This window comes from Hoplias malabaricus, chromosome Y (assembly GCF_029633855.1).
Source record: "Hoplias malabaricus isolate fHopMal1 chromosome Y, fHopMal1.hap1, whole genome shotgun sequence".
NCBI lineage: Eukaryota > Metazoa > Chordata > Actinopteri > Characiformes > Erythrinidae > Hoplias > Hoplias malabaricus.
In genome coordinates this window covers 64,943,710-64,966,973 of record NC_089820.1, presented here as the reverse complement: position 1 = coordinate 64,966,973, position 23,264 = coordinate 64,943,710, and the positions used below count along the sequence as shown (strand labels likewise).

At 42.0% G+C, this 23,264-nt stretch overlaps 1 protein-coding gene across 2 annotated transcripts in view; it reads right to left on the bottom strand.

Annotated features, from left to right (window-relative positions):
- Window positions 1–22,760, bottom strand: part of LOC136678245 (NADPH--cytochrome P450 reductase-like) — a 31,811-nt gene extending 9,051 nt beyond the window's left edge. The window contains exons 1-7 of one of the 2 annotated variants that reach the window (XM_066656219.1): window positions 22,735–22,760; window positions 20,078–20,267; window positions 7,960–8,008; window positions 7,257–7,385; window positions 6,623–6,772; window positions 2,907–3,031; window positions 111–200 (exon numbers count right to left, since the gene is read on the bottom strand). In XM_066656219.1, coding sequence (XP_066512316.1) covers window positions 111–200; window positions 2,907–3,031; window positions 6,623–6,772; window positions 7,257–7,385; window positions 7,960–8,008; window positions 20,078–20,253 — 719 coding nt within the window. In that variant the 5' untranslated portion in view covers window positions 20,254–20,267; window positions 22,735–22,760. Of the gene's footprint in view, window positions 1–110; window positions 201–2,906; window positions 3,032–6,622; window positions 6,773–7,256; window positions 7,386–7,959; window positions 8,009–10,586; window positions 11,028–20,077; window positions 20,268–22,734 lie in introns of those variants that run through there. The other variant, XM_066656220.1, reaches the window with a different exon arrangement.
- Window positions 22,761–23,264: the final 504 nt, after the last annotated feature.

The following is a 23,264-nucleotide window of genomic DNA, read 5'->3' as shown; positions in this document are numbered from 1 at the left end:
GGCTTGACAAAAACTGACAGAGGGAAAGCAAGGCAAATGAGACATGAGAAACAGTGCGACAAAAAGTCTTAAAAGGTTATTTAATCATTAAAGACAAGCATTTTTAATACCTGGATTCCTCTCCTGTTGCCTCGACTCCAAAGTGCTCACACACAGCCGGCCAGAACTGCTCTCTCCACGACACAAAGTCCTCCTCAAGACTATTGAGAGAAGGAGGAAAACAAAAGCTTTTAGGAGACAAACACTCACCTCACAGTCGCTGGAGGGTAGTCATTTATTCAGAACACACCACACTCCTCACAGACAGTCACCCGGAGGAAACCCACACAGACACAGGGAGAACACACCACACTCCTCACAGACAGTCACCCGGAGGAAGCCCATACAGACACAGGGAGAACACACCACACTCCTCACAGACAGTCACCCGGAGGAAGCCCACACAGACACAGGGAGAACACACCACACTCCTCACAGACAGTCACCCGGAGGAAACCCACACAGACACAGGGAGAACACACCACACTCCTCACAGACAGTCACCCGGAGGAAGCCCACACAGACACAGGGAGAACACACCACACTCCTCACAGACAGTCACCCGGAGGAAACCCACACAGACACAGGGAGAACACACCACACTCCTCACAGACAGTCACCCGGAGGAAGCCCACACAGACACAGGGAGAACACACCACACTCCTCACAGACAGTCACCCGGAGGAAACCCACACAGACACAGGGAGAACACACCACACTCCTCACAGACAGTCACCCGGAGGAAGCCCACACAGACACAGGGAGAACACACCACACTCCTCACAGACAGTCACCCGGAGGAAGCCCACACAGACACAGGGAGAACACACCACACTCCTCACAGACAGTCACCCGGAGGAAACCCACACAGACACAGGGAGAACACACCACACTCCTCACAGACAGTCACCCGGAGGAAGCCCACACAGACACAGGGAGAACACACCACACTCCTCACAGACAGTCACCCGGAGGAAACCCACACAGACACAGGGAGAACACACCACACTCCTCACAGACAGTCACCCGGAGGAAACCCACACAGACACAGGGAGAACACACCACACTCCTCACAGACAGTCACCCGGAGGAAACCCATACAGACACAGGGAGAACACACCACACTCCTCACAGACAGTCACCCGGAGGAAGCCCACACAGACACAGGGAGAACACACCACACTCCTCACAGACAGTCACCCGGAGGAAACCCACGCAGACACAGAGAGAACACACCACACTCCTCACAGACAGTCACCCGGAGGAAACCCACACAGACACAGGGAGAACACACCACACTCCTCACAGACAGTCACCCGGAGGAAACCCACACAGACACAGGGAGAACACACCACACTCCTCACAGACAGTCACCCGGAGGAAACCCATACAGACACAGGGAGAACACACCACACTCCTCACAGACAGTCACCCGGAGGAAGCCCACACAGACACAGGGAGAACACACCACACTCCTCACAGACAGTCACCCGGAGGAAGCCCACACAGACACAGGGAGAACACACCACACTCCTCACAGACAGTCACCCGGAGGAAACCCACACAGACACAGGGAGAACACACCACACTCCTCACAGACAGTCACCCGGAGGAAGCCCACACAGACACAGGGAGAACACACCACACACCTCACAGACAGTCACCCGGAGGAAACCCACACAGACACAGGGAGAACACACCACACTCCTCACAGACAGTCACCCGGAGGAAACCCACACAGACACAGGGAGAACACACCACACTCCTCACAGACAGTCACCCGGAGGAAACCCATACAGACACAGGGAGAACACACCACACTCCTCACAGACAGTCACCCGGAGGAAGCCCACACAGACACAGGGAGAACACACCACACTCCTCACAGACAGTCACCCGGAGGAAACCCACGCAGACACAGAGAGAACACACCACACTCCTCACAGACAGTCACCCGGAGGAAACCCACACAGACACAGGGAGAACACACCACACTCCTCACAGACAGTCACCCGGAGGAAACCCACACAGACACAGGGAGAACACACCACACTCCTCACAGACAGTCACCCGGAGGAAACCCATACAGACACAGGGAGAACACACCACACTCCTCACAGACAGTCACCCGGAGGAAGCCCACACAGACACAGGGAGAACACACCACACTCCTCACAGACAGTCACCCGGAGGAAACCCACGCAGACACAGAGAGAACACACCACACTCATCACAGACAGTCACCCGGAGGAAACCCACACAGACACAGGGAGAACACACCACACTCCTCACAGACAGTCACCCGGAGGAAACCCACGCAGACACAGGGAGAACACACCACACTCCTCACAGACAGTCACCCGGAGGAAACCCACGCAGACACAGAGAGAACACACCACACTCCTCACAGACAGTCACCCGGAGGAAACCCACGCAGACACAGGGAGAAATGCTGTACATTTTCAAATACAGGCTCTCCAGGAACAGACTGAGGATTTAAACATGTAACTGAATAAAAACTGTGGACTTTGTTTTTTCTGATATGAGCCCCACAAGGTTCAACAAAGCAGCCTTACACTGAATAAATCATAACTTTTTATCTTTACAAAGAGAGAGGAAAGAGCGAAGAGACAGAGGTAACAGTTAAGAGTTAGTGTAATTAAACTAAAATAACAATAAAAATAATAAACAGTTATAGTTATTTCCCCTGTTACTGCTGTAATGCTTTACCTTGTGGAAGGTCATTGTTTGAAAATGACCCATTACAGACTGGCCTGCTGACTAGAGGGTTCAATGACCTGTATTAGTAAATGATCTGTATTAGTGCAGGGATTGAAATGACTGAACAGTCAGGATTCTTTACTCACTTTCCATCATCGTCTCCCATGCCCAGGTCAAAGATTCTGTTGGCACCCAGCTCAGACAGCCTTTTGTCCACATACTTTCCCATGGCATTGTAATGCTCATATGTCTTATTGCCAAGTGCAAACACCTAGAGCGAGAGAGAGAGAGAGAGAGAGAGAGAGAGAGAGAGAGAGAATGCACAGCAACAACATTTGCATTACTTTGTGTACTTCTGCTGTAAAAATAAAGCATTTATACTTTTTAATCGTTATTTAAACATCACATGTAATGTTCATGATGAATAGACCAACAGAAATGGCCCAAAATAACCCTAAAATTATTCACAATTTTTTCTTATTCCATTACTTCAGGAAACTAAAATAATGGTGAAAAATTTGCTGATTTGAACAGCCCACTTGTTACATCAGTTATCTTAACAACTGTTAAAACTGTTAACTATTAAAAGAATTCAGTCTGGTGAATCTTATGTGTTTAAGCAAGAAAATGACCAAACATTCATTCATTATCTGTAACCCTTATCCAGTTCAGGGTCACGGTGGGTCCAGAGCCAACCTAGAATCATTGAGCGCAAGGCGTGAACACACCCTGGAGGGGGCACCAGTTCTACACAGGGCAACACACACACATTCACACCTACGGACACTTTTGAGTCACCAATCCACCTACCACAATTTGTTTGAGGACCGTGGGAGGAAACCCACGCAGACACAGGGAGAACATACCACACTCCTCACAGACAGTCACCCGGAGGGAACCCACGCAGACACAGAGAGAACACACCACACTCCTCACAGAGAGTCACCCAGAGGAAACCCACGCAGACACAGGGAGAACACACCACACTCCTCACAGACAGTCACCCGGAGGAAACCCACGCAGACACAGAGAGAACACACCACACTCCTCACAGACAGTCACCCGGAGGAAACCCACGCAGACACAGGGAGAACACACCACACTCCTCACAGACAGTCACCCGGAGGAAACCCACGCAGACACAGAGAGAACACACCACACTCCTCACAGACAGTCACCCAGAGGAAACCCACGCAGACACAGAGAGAACACACCACACTCCTCACAGACAGTCACCCGGAGGAAACCCACGCAGACACAGAGAGAACACACCACACTCCTCACAGACAGTCACCCGGAGGAAACCCACGCAGACACAGGGAGAACACACCACACTCCTCACAGACATTCACCCGGAGGAAACCCACGCAGACACAGGGAGAACACACCACACTCCTCACAGACAGTGACCCGGAGGAAACCCACGCAGACACAGGGAGAACACACCACACTCCTCACAGACATTCACCCGGAGGAAACCCACACAGACACAGGGAGAACACACCACACTCCTCACAGACAGTCACCCGGAGGAAACCCACGCAGACACAGGGAGAACACACCACACTCCTCACAGACAGTCACCCGGAGGAAACCCACGCAGACACAGAGAGAACACACCACACTCCTCACAGACATTCACCCGGAGGAAACCCACGCAGACACAGGGAGAACACACCACACTCCTCACAGACAGTCACCTGGGGGAAACCCATGCAGACACCTGAAGAACACACCAAACTCCTCACAAACAAGGAGCAGGACTTGAACCCACAACCTCCAGGTCCCTGGAGCTGTGTGACTGTGACACTACACTCTGCGCCACCGTGCCGCCCAGAATTACCAAACAGAGTAAGCATGTTTCCTGCTCCTGACCTAATACATTAGACTAAATACATCATACAGCACTGGCAGTAACTGCAGGCTGTGTCTCAAACGACTCTATGCATATAAAACAGATGCATTAGACATATTGGCCTGTACTTGGGGGTAGAAGCTGTAATTTGGGATGGAACAACATAAAGATATCAATTTGCACATGGATGCCATTTCAGGGATGTATTTATTCACATCACAGACAGATACTGGCCACTTTTATGAATGTGAACTGACAAGATCCGATTTGCACAAAAAAACTGAAATGGATAAATGTGGATGATAACGTGCTTTCTCGGCTCTGAAAAGAACACAGGATCGAGTCCAGTATCTCAGATAACCAGCCAAAGCCCTTTGTAGTCTGACTTGAATGAGCCCTGCTCATCTCCCAATGCTAATGAATTCTAGCCTGCTTTCATCTGACATGCAATAGAAAAAATAAAGCCTCGGACAAAGCAGCAGCCGTTCTTTTATTACTGTCTTTATGTTTACAACACGCTGTAACCTTTGTAGACACATGGCAGAACAGCTCATAGGACACCAAGTGGGAGCAAGCCAATGGTGAGCAAGGAGACAGGATCCGCCGTCCTCCTCTTCCCCTTTCACACATGGCCGAGTCACCTGACCAGTCAGTGTCTGGCCTCACACACTGTCATGAATCAGCAAAGCATGACTCTCCCACATGACTCTCAGAGAGCTAATGTGCTCAGTCACAAAAGGAGAGAAGAACAAATGATGCAGCAAACCATGTCAATATTTGGGTTTCTATTAACGTTAGTGTGAATAAACCAATACTAAGTAAACGCCAGTATGAAACCCATACCTTCAGTTATTGATTTGATTTCTCATTCTGTTACTCAATTACTGATTTAAATATTACAATATTCATCTTTATTTGATATATTTTTCATCTCTGTTCTCTTTTATAGGTTTTATAATTTTTTAAATGTTTTTTAAATATTTTAATGTTTAATGCTTTTGTTTGACTTTATATGAGACATGTAATTGACTTGAATTAGATTTTAAATAAACCCAGTGACACTGTATTGTTCACTGCACTTCAAGAACTCTGCATTGTTGAAAAAGGTCTCATTTAAACTGTAGTAAACTAAACAGAGTTCAGTCGAATTTGGCATTTAGACAGTAATGACTATCCCCATGTTAAGCTCACTGTTGCATGAGTTGATCAATAAAAAAAATCATGTTTTGTTTTAATCCACACAGTAGGTCCATTTATTATGTTCAGACCAATGCTTTTGTCAGTGGAGTAAAGACCCTGGCATTTGCCAAGTCACTTTTTGCATCAACAGGAAAACAAAACTGCTCAATGACTCTGCCACTGTGCTTAGTCACGCAACGTTACAAGACACACACAGCAAATGGCTTCCTGTCAGCTTTTCCCAGCCGTGTGCTAAACCAGGGAAGCATTACTCAGCACTGAAGTATGACCTGATGACGCTCGCTCTGCCACTTTCGTGTCATTGTGTATTTGTACATTTCAGAAAAACATAAGGTTAAAGGTCAAGATAATTCCTAACTGACTGAATTCAGGACATTCAGGTTTTTCTGAATTTAAACTGAGAGTTTAACACGGACACTGTGCAGTAACAACTTTTACTCACTTCATTTTTTTAAATTCTTTTTTCAGAACAAATTTACAAAACAAACACACATCAGTTTCAATGCTGATAGATCCTAGATATACTAATAGTTTCCACTGCAGTTCTATACATTACTTGGTAATCATTTTCTGGGCTGCTACGTTTTGTAATTCTTCTTATAGTTCTCTAGGATGTTTACTAGAAATGCTCTTGTAGCTGATTGCAATCAGTTTCTCACTGCAATGTTTCTAGGGTAAGTACTTTTCAAAAGAGCAGAGTGTGCTCTCTGAGTTCATTTTTAATGCCCTGGTTTTACAGAAAAAAAGTGTCACTGGGTAAATTTACAGAGAAAAGGAGCTGAGGAAATGCAAATCTGAGAAACGTACTGTGTAATTGACTCCGTCCAGGTCAGCACCACCCTCCTGAAGCCAGTCGTAGAAATCCTGAGCGTTATCTGTGGGATCTCCCTCTCCATAAGTGGCCATGCAGAAAATGGCCAAGGAGTTTTCAATCTCTTTCAAACGAGAGAGTTCACTCTAAAAAGAGCAAAAGAAAGTGCATACAGTGAACACAGCAAAACAAGAACCTGAGCTTTAAACCTGATCAGCGCAGTCCAAGACTGTGGCAATGCATTCAACATTAAAGACGTAAACAAAGAAAGGCACAGTGAAGTCTGAAATGCATCATTACAGAGAGTAAGTGCTGCTTACAGTTGTAGCGATAAGAACCAGACGTCCAAGTGTTTAATGCCTCTAAATTCTCCATCAAAGCAAGTTAAAAGATCACATGGTTGTGAACACACTCCATGAGGAATAGTTTAATAATAGGTTTGAGAAAGGTTTGGTGTGAGAAACGTGTTTATGTCGCTGATGAACTGGTGACCTCCTGATGATGAAGCCAACCCCTACTCAGGAGCTCTCATCAAACCTCTCTTTTTAACTGGATTATGCAGAAATTTAATACAAAATTCTAATGTTGTTGCTCATGAATGAGTCTGTAAAGGCAAGAGTGGGATGTTACCATATCGTACTCCTCTGGGTCTGCCGCCATGCCCTTCATGCCATAGCGCTGGGCATCTTTAGAGAGCCTGTTGGCAAATTCCTCAGCTGTGCCCGTCTGAGAGCCATAGAAAACCACAATATTCTTTCCCTGGTGATCACAAAAAATACATGTCTCTCTTTAAAAAAAAAATAAAAATAAAAACCTGATCATTTAAAAACAGGACACAGCATTATATCTGTGATTTAATTAAACTTTTTATACACTTACATCATGCATCCAGTAAAATGCCAGTGTAGTACGTAGTATGAAGTCATTGTGTGCAAAATAAAAGCAATGCATTTCATTTTAACTGTAAATTAAACTGTAGAGTCATGTGTAAAAGTCTGAACCCTTCATTTTAGTGTAAATATAAGTGTAATATTAACACATTCTTTACGAGCAACGTAAAGTACTTTGCTTTTAGCCTTGAGCCTCATTAAACCTGAAACCTTATATAGAATTTGTATTTCAGAAAATGATGATTTAGTTATATACGTTTGTCCAAAGAATGAGAACACACTGACTCATCTGTTTAGTGCTGGCAGAGACTGTTTGTAAAACTCTAGACTTAACATAAAATTCAAGTCATATCTCCATGATACAGGACTTCCTTAAAACATTATGATCTTTTATTTGTAGGTTTGTTTTGTATAAATAAAGCAATAGGGCTATTTAAGCCTACCGTTTTCTTCATCTTCTCAATGAAACTGGTTTCCCTCGCAGCTGGGGCTCTACAAACAAAGGCAGACATTAGTAAAGATATGCACCGCAAAGCATTTTCAAGATTTGTTTAGGAGCCTGTAGTCCTGTTAATTCAGGAGTTGGGAACGTGAAAATCTGAGATACTTTTCTAAAGGTAATTTATCCTGCATGTCCTTCTTTAAAATAAATGTGGGTTTACTCAGACTCTATCATTTAGGTATCAACAGCGAACAAATCACTACACAAGGTTTTGTTGCGTGATTAAAATAATAATAATAATTCATACGATACATATTTTAGCGCAGTGGTTCTCAAACTGTGGTACGTGAAGAAGCAGCAAATGATGGTTCGACAGATGAGCTCTAAAACATTCCTACCTAACAAATTAATTAATACTTGAAAAATGTTCATGTGTAAACTACATAATGTTTTAAGGTTTTCATAATTAAACTTTGATCAAATCTGTTTGTGCAAAAAAACACCACAAAACATGGTTTACGAATAAACAGTAGTTCAGTAGTCTGTAAGGAAAAGGCTGAGCAGCGTTCCCCCCCGCTTCTTGTTTCCATGGAGGGAACGTGATCTCCCAGTTGTTTGCAAAACCCATGTGAAGAAAGCCCAGTTTCAGCTTCTTACTGAACGTAAGCAAAGGCTAGAGACAGACGTGAGTGATTTGGACTTTATTGCAGAAAAGAGCAAAGTGGAAACAAGAAAAACAAACCGAAACCAACCCAGCGAAACACTCCTAAGCCCAGAAGGACTACATCTAGAGGCATAAAGATAGAGAACACGTAACTAAAGGAAAATGATGTGGTGGATCTTTGCATCATTAGAGTCCTAAAACACTGTTTAGCAGCGTTGCGCCTCCTTCACCTACCGCTGCGAGCACCTGCTCCAAACGCCACACTGCTCTCACCTATAGTTTATTAAAGTGCATATTAAATTAATCTCTCAAAATGCTTATTTTCCCAAAATTGTAGCTATATTTTCTCATAAATACATGACTGTGTAAAACATACAGTTTAGGCCTAATTATTTGTATGTGTTCTATAGTTTTTTAGCAATTATTTTAGATTCGTTTTGTGTAATTCATGTAAATTACAAATGTTCAAGTAAGTAATTCGTAGGAGGTACTTGGGGGGCTTTGATAATAAGTGGTGCTTGGTCTAAAACGTTTGAGAACCACTGTTTTATCATATAAACACCACACACACACACACACACGATTTTGACTTAAGGACATATTTAATGGTGCTGAGGTCACAAATACATTTATTTTTTCAAGCTTAATATAATGAATTCCAAAATTTCCAAAATGCATGAATCAACCTGTTCAACATCGAAACAGACCTGTGTATCCTGTGTATAATTGACGTATAATCTTTGCACCTACAGAACAGATCAAATCTCTGCATGAGCGCCTGCCCATCAGCCTCTCTGAGAGAACAATTAGAGTGAGAGCTCTTTTCATAAGCAGCGTGACCAGGAACACTTGATTATGATGCAGTGGGAATATCAGTAAAACAATGACATTCATTTTATTGCAGTCTTTCACAGAAAACAAGACAAGGCACGCATGAACGTTCAGAGCTTATAACACATCAGAGACACTACTGCCCAAAAGTGCTAGGCACAAAGGCAGCTGTGACAAAAGGAAGTGAATGAAGTTATTCAGCAGGTTCAAACTTTTGATAAGTTTTATTTTAAACACATACTGTGCATTTAATTTATTCAACAGCAACTTGTCCACTGTGTCCAAAATAAAGTGTGTGTTTGTGCTGATTATTTTCCTTTCCTACGACTAATACCAGACCATTCCTTGTAGAAAATCACTGCAAACCTGAAGGATACTTGTCTAATCATTCAACTTGGGGCCAACAATAAACGAGAATGGAAACAAAGAGCAGTGCAAGTGATCCATCATGTTCTGTGTGCTTGTCCAAAGCGATAGCAGCACAGGATGAGGAACTGTCATTAGTTTGCATACCAGCCTCGCTCTGCTTTCCTATGAACCTTGGAACATGTCCACCGTGAACACAAACACACGCTTATGAAGGAGACAGTACAGATGGTCTTCATTTGTACAGGTTGTACAAACAATACACATGCACCTGATGGCACGTTCTACTTCCAGCACAAGGTTTCTAAGATCATGTGGAAATATTACACACATTTCTGAGCACACTGATTTGATGAGGGATTTAAGGTAGTGTTGCTTGTTGTGCTTAGACTAAGGTTTCATGGGGCAGGCATAGTTTGGTGGAATATTATAATAATTAATACTATCATACTTCCCACTTCAGTGAAGAACTTGCACTTGGTTATGAGAGTATTTTTTCAGAGTGTGGCACAACTGGTGCTTTTCATTTGCCCTTTTTCAGCTTTAAAGTTTTACAAACATTACTCATCAATTTTGCATAATGAAAACACAAGATTCACTGACTATTTTGGCCACAGTATCCATGCTTAGACATAAATGCACATGCAAACTCACTGACTAAACAAACTTATGTAATCACTGAGATCTCCGTCTAGGACCACATGGGAACGTACAAGAGAAAGCACTGGAAAAAAAAAAACCAAACAAGCCAGAAATTAAATACAAACCTGTCTGCTGCAGCAATTCTGTCCTCTGGAAGAGAGAATACACAACCCATAGCCTCGGAAAAACAGAAACACCACAACAGGATACAACTGTCCAACCATCACAGGTCCACAAGGGGAAAAGAGGGCAGCCACTCATCACTACGTCATTTGTGTGACGTTGTGATATTTTCTTCCTCGTGCTTAGAGAGAAAGAAAGAAACCATGTGGAATCCAAGGAAGGACCCGGCTGAGACTGAATCCTGAGATGAACTCCTCCAAACACTGCTGATGCTAGTCTGAGGTTCAATCCAATGTTTTTCTCCAGTAGAGTAGATTCAAATCGAGTGTAGTCCTACATCCTTAGGATAAGGAATCGTGCCAAAGACTTACTGCAGACTTATTGGAAAACATGGAAGACGTCAACACAGAAATCCTGAAGAGATGTCTGACCAAGGCTTAGCAGAGAGCAGCATCCGAGCACAACGTTCAAAGTCATTCCCTCGGTCACTGAAGCCTGTCACAAAAAGGAGCAGCGATTTCTATACCAACTCTCTCACTCCCTCACAGGCGCCAGCAACATCTGGCAACCACAAAGACCGTTATGGTGAGACTGCTTAATAAAATGTCCCATAAAAACCAGCAGGGCTGGCGCACACCAACCCTCAAATAAACACTGACTCAAATCAAAACCAAACGGGTCCTTGCAGAAAGACCTGCCCCCTTTTTCCAGAACATGAGCCATACGGAAAGAAGTGCACAAAGAAAAGCACAATGAGTGCGGTTGTGTAACCGTGGCAACTGTTGTTATAATGACAATGTCGCTGCATTTGCGAGAAGAAGAATGACTGAATGCCCCCTGTGCTTGGCCACCCGCCCCTCGCTCACATTAACCCACGCTGCTCATTGGAGCATCGCAAGGACGGAGGAACTCTGACTGTCATGGCAACCTCATCTGTCATAAAAGGACTCTCTAGTGACAAGCGAAGCCCTGAGCCTTTCAGGGAAGCGGCGAGAGCAAATTAGAGATGGTCTCGAGTGGAGAAAGGAAGGAAAGTGCAACAGAAAGGAGGGCTTGTCTCTCAGCTCAACTTTCCACCTTGAGAGAAAGCGCTGGCTGGCCTTTTACTCTCACTCTCCAGGAAGTGCTGAAAAAAAAAAAACGAGGTCCTGGGACACAAAAACTAAGAGTGGGGGAAGCTGGCTCCAAACAAGATGCACTCTCTTTCACAGGGAACAAGAACGGAAACAGTATGGGGGCAGGGACTGAACCCAGGCACGGAGCTGAGTTTTCACTCGCACCATTCCTCAAAGACCCCAGGAGAATATGTGGTTTTACATTCCTGCATACCCTTCGCCGCAGACAAACAAAGATCCTTCCCACTAAAGAGGAGGAGAGGAAGAAAAAAGATTCAGGCGGAGCATGTCATCTAAAGCTCGTCTGCGTGTGTTTTCACATGTGCTCAATGGTCTCCCGTTAATCACTACAAGGTGAAAGAAACAAGCTTTGAACTAAGCTCACTTTAAGAACAAGGTCCTAATGTTGAGATCGGAAAACACTCACTGAAGCCAAAGCAAAAAAAGAAATACAAATTTAAAGTCTGATAAAGAGCCCATGTCACTGGACACAACTTGTCCACAACTATATTTTGCACTTTATTAAGGTGTCAAAACAAAGCATGCCATCCATTCCCTAGTTTATATCAGAACAGAGGAGCTTGTTTACCTGCGTCAGTCAAAAAAGGAGCAACAACAAGAAAGGATTTTGATGCATCATTAAATGTACTGCAGGGAAAACAAAAGGAAAAAAAGTGGGAAATGAACATTATCTTCTATTATATATATATATATATATATATATATATATATATATATATATATATGCACGGTGTCACAGCAGGTAGTGTCACAATCACACAGCTCCAGGGACCTGCAGGTTGTGGGTTGAAATCCTGCTCTGGGTGACTGTTGGTAGGTGACTCAAAAGTATCCGTAGGTGAGAGTGTGAGAGTGTTGTTGCTCTGTGAATGATTGGTGCCCCCTCCAGCACTGTCCTGAAATCAAGGGGATGCGTTACATAGTGCTGTTTCTACAGTGCTGAGCATGGAATAGCAATGACAGAGACTCTATTCTCCCTATTACAGCTCAGTGAAGAATCACCATTATATCCTTTAATCATGCAATTTCAAAAAATACATTGATATATGCGCATACACCAATTAGATATTTTGTGTAGGTCCCCTTCATGCCCCACAAACAGCTCTGTACACTGTCTGTGTAACACTGTGATACAAACTCCCACAGATTCTCAATCAGACTGAGATCTGGGTTGATTTAGATGAGCTCTTTATCACGTTTCTCAAGCCATTGCTCAGCAGTGTTTATAGTGTGGCAAGGAGCATTATCCTTCTGACATAGGCCAAGGCCTTTAGGAAATAATTATCTTGAAGGGGTGGACTTGGTCTGTAACAATGTTTATGGAAGGGGTAGGTGTAAAAGTAACATTCACATGAACACCAGGACTCCCAGAGCACCATGAGCAATACCATCACCCTCCCCCAGGTCAGTGCTACATGCACACCTGGCCTTCCACATGATGAATGTAAGGACTTTTAGCAGTGGACAAGGATCAGCAAACGCGATTTGGCCAAACTGCACTGACCTGTGTTCGGATTCCTGTCTACACAAGCATTATCTCTTTCAGACAGACCTGCCTTCACTCCTTCCACCATGAGTGAGCCCTGGGCACAAATGACTCTGTTGCCAGTCGTCCATCCTTAGACCAAAACATTACAACCAGCACAATTTGGCTCTGGTCAAAGATGCTTAGATTAGTTCACTCTACCATTTTTCATTCTTCTAACATCAAGAACTAACTAATCACTCTCTGCCTGATATAGCCCTCCCCTCAGCAGCTCCCATTGTACCAAGATAATCATCGTTATTTGCTAGATTTCAGTTTTAATCTCGTGACTGGTTAGTGTATCTGGTCGCTCATGCTATCTAGGAACACAATCTATATTCTGCAGTCCTACCACACAGAGGTATGTGAGCATGCAGTGTTCATGCACAGCTTGCTACTGCCCTGATATAATCAGCATGAACTGAAAGAGGAGAAGAGAAAAAAAGGAAGGAAAAAAAAACACAAACAACTGCAAAAAAGATTGAGATTAACAGAGTGAACACACATAAAGTGGCAAATAGATATATGCATGGGTGAATCCTTAGTGATCTCCCCACAGAGCCAGCATTTGTATCTAAAATCACTATTCAGGGATGAATATACAGTCAAAAAATGTTGAATAAGTGTATTAACATTAATAAAACATATCAGCACTTTGGTGAACTGTAAGTAGCCATGGACACGGTTAAAGGCAAAGTTCATGATTGTAATTATATTAAAAAACAACAACAACAAAAAAAAAAAAAACACACACAAGACTATTATAGTGTCACCATCTGCTAGCTCTCCAGTTTGTTTGTGTGCTTGAAACAGACGTGTTTACGAGTCAGTCTCAGTCTCTCTCAAGTTAAACTTCAGCCACGTACAAACAAGTCATTATTTTCCCTGAAATATAATGTTCCACATTAAAAGACATGGAGATTAGAACAGCGTTTCCACACAATCTTAGATGTTCCCTTTAAAGCCCCGTGGAACCCATTGCGAAATGTTGTTTTGTGTACTGTTCTAAACTTGGGTGTTATGTGAAATGTTCAGCAAAAATTAAGTTTAACTTTAAAAAAACAAAAACAGAAATATGATAAATCTCTCCTCAAAAATGAGCAAAATATGCTTCTTAGAGCTCTCTGAGAACGGTGTGGGTGTGGCCCAATACTAATGACCATGTATGACTGACAGCTCTCTATCACTGGAGAACAGAATGCTGATTACCATGACAACACACAGCCTCGAGACAGAGCAGTTGTGTTTTTTTTTTCTGGGGTTTATTACACAATAAATTGGCACAGACGGGTAGCTATAATTGGCATTATACAGCCGTTCATGTGTGAACCTATGGATGTCTTTTATGTGTCTGGGGTTTTTATCCCTGCTGCTAATTTACTGTACACGCCGGCCTAGTTTGGCCGCTATCTCCGTTGTACTGCCGACCGAGTGGGTCTGCCTTCCCCGCTGCTACTCCACTCTGCCAATTGCGTCTGCTATCTCCGCTGATACGCCGTTTAACACGCCGACTGAGGCTGGCTATTATCCCCGCTGCTACGCTGCTGTACATTCCGGCCCAGTGTGGCCGCTATCGCCGCTGAACTGCTGACAGAGTGGGTCTGCCTTCCTTGCTGCTACTCTGCTGTATACCCAGCCTACTGCTGCCATCTCCGCTGATATGCTTTTAAACATACCAAACTTTAAGGACATGAGTGATAGAGCAGTGGTAGAAGAGCTATATCTCCGCTAATTAACCAAGTCATCCATTATCAATTTTAGCAATCTGAAACAGCAGTGTATTACTGGAACGTCATTATACTGAGTGCATAACAAGACGTTTCACTGCAGCATTTTAAAGAAGATGGTATTTTAAGCGAAGGTATAATTATAATAGTTTATAATTAATCACATATAATCATATTTAATTTTCTGGCATTGTATTTTCTTTCCGAGGCCAACTTGTGTGTGCTTTTATGTACCTAATGGAGTAATAAGTCTTTTTAAAATTTCCTTATTTAGAAAGACTCTTTTTAGGCTATTTTTAACGTCTTTAATACACAGATCTGCTCAACAGGCTCTGTACTCTATCTGAGGTTAGCTTAAAAGACTGCTCCAACTTTATAAATGCAATGAACAGACACTCAGCAGACGTACACAAATATAATTTAGCGAGCTGACAGTAGTGACAGAGTGAGAGGTCATGGACTGCCTTTGTAAGTGAGAAAGCTACTGACCATCACAGAAAATTGTACTCAGATCCTTAAGTAGATTGCATTTGAGGCAATTTCACTCGTCTCTGCAGTCTTCACAAAAGCTTAAACTACAGACAATACATTAAAATAACTTCAAAAAATGGAAAGAAAAGTAAGCCTAATTGTGAAATGTGCTTTTACATCTACATAGAGTAGGGTGACCAGATCTGAGATGGTAAAAAAGAGGACACGTCTGGGGGTGGGTGGCGAGCTCTCACCCCTCTCTGCGTTGTACGCTTAGCTGAACCTGTGTGCGCTTTTAGGTCCTTTACACCTTAATTTGCTACACAAAACATGGGAATTTCTTTTTTAATTCTTCCGAGAACTTACATTTCCGTTTCGGCATAGCTGCTCGAGATGAGGGTAGGTACATGAGCTTTGCCTGACGTAAACAAGGACTACTGACGTGCAGACTGACCAATTAAATGTTTACAGAGAAGGTTATCGACCAATAACGGTAGCTCTACAGTCAGACCGTCCAATCAGAAGATTTTAGGCTACTTCACCACGCCCACTTCTCACTCAAGCAAACCAATCGGAGTAGGGGAGGGCGGGACTAGTTTGTGAACGAAACTCTTCTCGAAGTTCTATGTAAGCTCTAGAAAAACAAAATGCCGGACGTTTGTGAAATTCCACCCGGACATTTTTTAAGTCTAAAAAAATGGGATATGTCCGGGTTAAAGATGACGTCTCGTCACCCTAACATAAAGACTCGGTAGGTCTGTCCCAAATACTATTTTTGGGCTTTGACTGGGATATTCAGTGAATATTCTAATAATACTTTAACAAAAAAGTATTAATAAGTCTTTAACAAAATCCACTTCCAACCCCTGTTTTAATATCCCTCTCTCCAGCTCCACTCACTACCTATGCTCGCTAACCTGCTAACTAGCTTGCTAGCTAAGGGCACAGAGTATACACAATTTGCTCTAATTTCAGGTACAAAGCTGACAAACTGAATTGTGGCTTTGCCTTGTTTTGTTGTAAGTGTGATGTTTTAAGCTTCATTTGCACAAAGACGTATGTTCATGAGTGGCTCCAGCTGCACTGCTGGAGCCTGAATGTGGGTTGAGTGGAGCGTTTCCTTTATCAACAGACAGACACATTTATCCAAAAAACTGAATATCCGAATCACAAAATTAGAAACCGTATACCTACCCAACGAACAAATATCTGAAAACATGTATACTTGGGGCCAGCCCTATTGTCCAGAATATCAGCGCTCAGCAGATGCACGGATACCAGTTTATCCCTTCTGATACGATATTTCATGTTCAAGTATCTGCCGATACAGGGTACCGATACCAACTCTAATCTTAAATAAGTGCCTATAAATCCAGATATTTATATTGCTATACTTACAAATGTTATTTTGTTAAAGCAGTGCTCTGTATCGCTAATAAGACTTAATACACTTGAATGAACATGTACTTCTTTAAATTTTTTTAATGTGCAGTTAATAATGATTCAGAACCATGAATAAAAAAAATGTATAAATAATTTTTTTTTAAAAAATGTATAAATCCACAGTGCAGTAACAAGTAGGAAGTACTAAGCCTGACTGAACAGCTTTTTACACTGTCATGAGGATATCTGTCACAACTGTGAAATGCACTTGGAATGCTGGGGTTACACTACACGACTTTAAGCTCCATTTCTTTTATTTTTTTGCCTCAAAATTGCGTTTCAGATCACTCGCAACATATCAAACGTTTGATTTTTATTTCAACCCGACTTTGGACGTAGTTGCGTAGTGTCAACTCTCCACCACCTCAGCTCTGAACGAGTCCTGTCAACAGCCAATGAGAACAGAGCACAGAAAGTAAACACAGGCCCGTGCAGTGGAGCTCTACAATGGAGGACGGATTAAATGGTAAAACTAAGAAAAACTACAATACATTACATAGAGCTGGATGCACCGCCTCCAAATTATGAGTATTACCTGTAGGAGAACATAGTGAGCCACAAAACATTCTGTTACAGCCTTTATTCCAACTTTATTCTAATTTTTAAATTCCACTATAAATGACACAGCTCCAGCTACCGCTAATATTTTGGATCCATTTAAAGTGGAACTATTTCTACTGATCTCCAGCTCCCGCTGCAGTGTGTAGAGAGCTTTGTGGATCTACACAAATAGCAACACACAATAACTGCAGCGAGTTGTACGTCCGTATTTATCTGTGTCTCCTAGGAAACGTGAGTTGTGTGTTTGGTTGGGGAGTTTGGGGTTATGTAGTGTGTTATCCCCAGTCGTGTACTGTATGTGAAATGTTTCCAGTCTCCATAACAATTGACAAAAACAGTCATGAAGTGTGTAATACCCAGTCTGTTTATAATCTGCCCCAACCTTAAATTTGAGCTGCATCTAGCGGCGCGTACGCGCGTCTGTATATGCTTCATGGGCTGTGTTCCAGAAAGTGCCATGTGTATTACCTGTAGGGAATAGTGAGTAGGGGACCATTTCCAACACACCTATAGTATTTGTGCTTTCTGTAGCCGATACCGATACTGTGTTTAAGTGCCAGTATTGGTGCCGATACCGACACGGTATCAGGGCAACACCAGACCAAATTAAATGTAGCTTTGCCATGCTTCATTGTAAGTAGGTGGCTGTAGCGTGGGGCTGTTTTAGACTTCATTCAAGACTTTTATGTTCACAAGGCTAAATACACATGGAGTGGAGGGTTGCCTTTATTGTAAATACAGCCTTTTACAAGTGTAATGTATATGCACCATGTGCCTGTATATGAATGTAGTATCTACCAAAGTATTTCAACACGATCAATTCTCAAAATATCTTAACTGGACTGATAGTTAAACTGCTGATTTCACTTCCACCATTTCACATGACCAGACTGCACAAAGAAAGCTGATGTAATCTCTTCAGCAATCCGATATTTCCTCTTTGAAGCTCCTTCAATGAGAACAGGGTTAGAAAAGGCTGTACAGACATGTCACAGCCACTGAGGCTTGGTTACAAACAAAATTAGCTTAAAGTAAGTGGCATGTCGACAGTTTCTAATAGGGCTGGGCGATATGGTCCAAAAAATAAATAAATAAATAAATAAAATCATATCCCGATGTATTGTAGCTGAATGGAGATATACGATACGATGTAATATATGTTGGGAAAAATAATGTTAAAAAATCTGTTTTATGAAGATTTTATAAACAGAACATAAACGGTTTTATGTGCTCTCTCAACATAATTCAAATGTCCATGTTTAAATACGTTTACAAAGGGTTTCATTGGGTGTCTTAACCCTAACCCTAACTTTTCCCCATGATTGTACACTTTTGAAAATGTGAACAAGATGTCAAAAAAAACATTTTTAATTATCAAAATTACGACTGAAGCACATGTCAAATGACATTATCTTACACACCTATATCCCCCTTTGTTTATATCCCGATATATTTTAATATACTGATATACTGTCCAGCCCTAGTTGCTAAAGAACCAACATCAAAGCTGAACTTTGCATCTCCTCAGTTTCTGGGTGTAGAGGAATGCAATCAGTAGACAGAACGTCTGGTTCAGCAACGACTTAGCATTGTCAGGGAAATTGACTTGGTGTGGAGGGAAAAGAGATCAATAGCCTTGTCAGAAACACGCTGACACCACCTACTACAAACTTTACCAATGAATTCAGGTACACTTCACAAGTAACAAACCAACACACATTTGCAACATTTTCTTTCATACGACTGCTACTGTTTTTAGATTTAACACCATCTACAGTTCTGGTTCGTAATGAAACATCTGTGACCTGCTTTGATCAATACCCCACAAGCCCCACACCGCATTTACCCCACCCCCTGTGTAAACAGCCCTCTCCAGACCGGCCAGTTTCAGTGCCTGTGCCTTTAAATGATAATGAGCTGCTCGCTGTTCCCACTCACCCGAGCGCACAACAATGAGGGGTGAGGAGCAGAAACTCTGGCTTTCATTTTCTCCATTTTACTGAGTGTTTTGGTGCGTCTAAACTTTTCTTTCACTCTCAAATAAACGTGGGTCCAGAGCTGTGATGGGAGAACAGCTTGTTTTACCATGTTTTCTGACAGAGCCAACAGAAAACTGACTGGGTGGTCTTGTTTCACAGTATGTGGGTTGGTGGGCTCCACCAGGGAGACTGAACCAGGGAGATTTTCATAAAATATGACATTTAAATTCACACCGTGTTAATACCATGTTAATTACATTCCATGGCTTATTTTTTCAACCTCACAAACATTTATAGTGAACATGCACACAAACAGGCATGACGTATACTTCAGCATCCTTTTTTCATTAATGACTGTATCCAGGGATGTGAAATCCATCGTATAATTGTGAATGCTCACAGAACGTATCACAGTGCATCCAAGGATAAAGACACTGTAGAGCTTCTTTTATTCAACTACAGGAAAACCTCCTATAGAATCCATTTTACTATGACACAGATGGACATACAGAACAAAGTACTGATTTAAAACAGGTGATACAGATGTTTCTTTGAGAGCTGGGAACCAGGAAGGACATAGACTATCAACTACCCTATAAAAGTGTCTAAAAGTGATTCAAGCTTAATTTGCAACATATGCTCAGTACTTACGGAGTGTCCAGCTTCTTAAACTCAGGAATGTCTTCAGCCTTCTTCCGGAAAAAGGTCCAGTAAATGATGAGACCCACAATGAGGGAGAAGAGAAAGATGTCCAGGTTACTGAAGAGAGACTCTCCCTCATCCTGTAGCTCAGGCCCTGCAGAGGCATCTGACTGTGGGTCTGCCATGTCTGTGAAGAGCTCTGAAATAAAGAGTTTTGCTATTTCACTTTTTTTTTCTTTCAAGATTAAATGGGTAATCTGGATTAAATCATTACTTCACTGTAGACGTGTCAGTTAGTGTGAAAATGCTGCTTCACTAGACAGTGTGGTCATAGTTTCTAACTGAAAAAATGTAGTTCCTCTATCCACCACATACTGAATAGACGTCACAAAGATTCTGCTGAAGTCTGATGCATGATCCACGAGTCTTGCCTACAGTCCTAGATCAAGCTTAGTCATGTTCTGCAAGCAGACCTGAACATTTTATGTGTACCCTATGAAAACCTGTAATGGCTTTTCAGAAAGCTGTGTGCTGTTAAGGATATATTTGGAAAATTATAATTACATCCATAATAACAGCACAGATTACAGTGGTGTGCTTTGTTCATGGCACCCAGGACCCCAGCATCAATTCATAGTTCCAAAATTACAGTTTAAAATCAAGAAATATCTAAATAGACCACAAAATCCACCTTCCCATAAATGTACTTTAGAGCTAAACGCTAATTGCCATGTTTCTTATCAATACGATTCTGAGCATTGAATGTACAGTCACAGTTTCTCAGACACTGCTCTGTGGTGAATCATTCTCGATTATAAATAGCAGTTAAGTAACTCTGGAAACTGTTGAATGGAGTCATTATCCTGTGGGATATTGTGTGCTGCTCTCTAGTGTTTTTAGAAGCCCTGTAAAAACGAGAGTAACAGCCTCATACTGTGTCCCAAAGTATTCAGACTGTGCTCTTACTAAGTACACTTAGCTCTACTAAAGACGAGGGCAACAAAAGCTGTTTTTGTGTTCTTGTATTTCCTCAATTTAACACAATGCCAACTGTAGGCCAGGGAGGTATAACAAGTACAACCTCTCCCGCATTGCAACAGAATTCTGTGTGGTCACGAAGCCCCATCAAATTTATTTGATTTGTGATCCGTAGCTAATTGTCCGTCATCTGTATCTGACCTCACAAATGTTCTCCTGGTTGAAGGTCATCAAATCCTCACATCAGTGTTCCAATAGCTAACGTAAATCATACTCAGAATAGTGTAGGGTTGTCTGTCTCTGGTCAAAAACATGCTTTGTTGACATATATTTCTAAGTGGAATTACACCTCCTCAGAGAACAAACATAATATTCACCTGTGAGTTTAACATACTGGAAATTACACAACTTAATATGGTCCTTTTTATTTTTTTTAACTTAAATATAATTATGTTCCCAAGGGGTATTGTTGAATCTATGTAGATGTGCAGCTGTAATGCAACAAAGGACATTCTGACCCACACAATGCACAAAACAACCTGGACAGTTCACATCACACTGCAGCAATGAAATCCAGCCAACAAATCAACATTCCTACTCAACAAATGTATGAAGAATGTGCAAAGCCAGCATCTGCAGGGGTCTGACAGCCATTCAGCCTCAAGATACGACCACAGCGTTACATGAGAACTATCCTGACAACACACTACACTCATGATCCTATCTTTTGGAATCACTTATCATTGATTTTTTTTTTTTCAATTTTAACACAGAGTAAAAGACTAAATAAAGACACACATAAAAGCATTTCAATAGATTTTATCAAACAGTCAAAATCATAAATTAAATTCAGTAATATATTAATAAACAATGTGCCACAGCTTTTTTAGTCATTAAAGAATGAGTACTTTCATTTGTTTGTCTTAAATATTTTATGCAATCAAATCAAATTTATTGCCATGTCACACTTACACAGGCGTAATGTGTGTGACAAACTTGGTATAAGTGGTCTCTACTTAGGTTCTGCAGTGCTGTTAGTGAGCTCATAGGGAAAATGTAGATGTGCAAATATATGCAAGGCACAGATATCAGCATACACACCCTCATACACATATTATTTCACTATAAATATGTTTTATTGAAAATAGTGACTAGCTTCTCCAAACTCCTAAACAAAGCAGATCCGTCAGCCAACAACATTTAGCTGTTGCCCTCAGGGTATGCAGAAAATGGCAAGTTTGCTTGCCTGGATTTCTTGGTTGGCCCAATGAAAGTATCAAAATGTAGGTACAAAACAACTATCAACTGTGGTTTTAAGATAATGGGCCATGCTAAAGACACATTTTTTAACATTTCACAAAATGTTAGCTCTCAAAAGCCCAAAATATAACATAAATACTGAAGTGAGCTTTATTCGCGAGCTTCATGCTCGAACTCTCCGTTCCACCTTAAATAGCCATTCAGTTACATTAATGTTTAAGGTGGAACGGAAAATTCGAAAAAGAAGCAGGCGAAGTTCAGCTGATTGAAGAAAAAGATGGTAAACACAGGATGTCTTGAGGAAATAACAACAAACAGCGCCTGGTTTTAATGTAGAAAGCTATGTTACACGCCGCTCTTGTAAAATATGTCGTTGGTACTCTTTAAACATATAAAATAAAACCATTAAAAAATCATAGATTACTCACCTTCTCACTTCTTTCACTGACAAGTGTGCTACACGGTGAAGCCTGACGTCACAGCCTACACATACGACACCGGATCAGTCCATTCTGCATGAAAGGGGGGGAACGTTTTCAATCCGCAAAATACTTCGTGATTATTTTAGTTAAGGTATATATAAGTAGAAAATATGTATTTGAAGTCGCATTGAAATATCAGTTTCACAATGTTTGTTAAACTTCTATTGTTTTGACTCTATCATTGTATATTTGAAATGTAAACTTCTCGCTCCCTTCTCACAGTGGACGAATCCGTGGTTTTGTAATGCACGTATCTCTTGATTGGTTTAGCACTGTAAGCATGTGAAACTTAAACTCAAAGTTCAGCGGGGAAGAGGTCAGGGTTATGCAATCATTTCTACAGAACAGTATGTCTTCACGGCCCTGAAACTCGCCTCCATTCCCTCACGCTAGGTGATTAGTAATAGTAATGAAGACTACAGCAACATGAACCCCTCCATTATCAACAGTACACCAGGTGTCAGCAAAAGTAACAA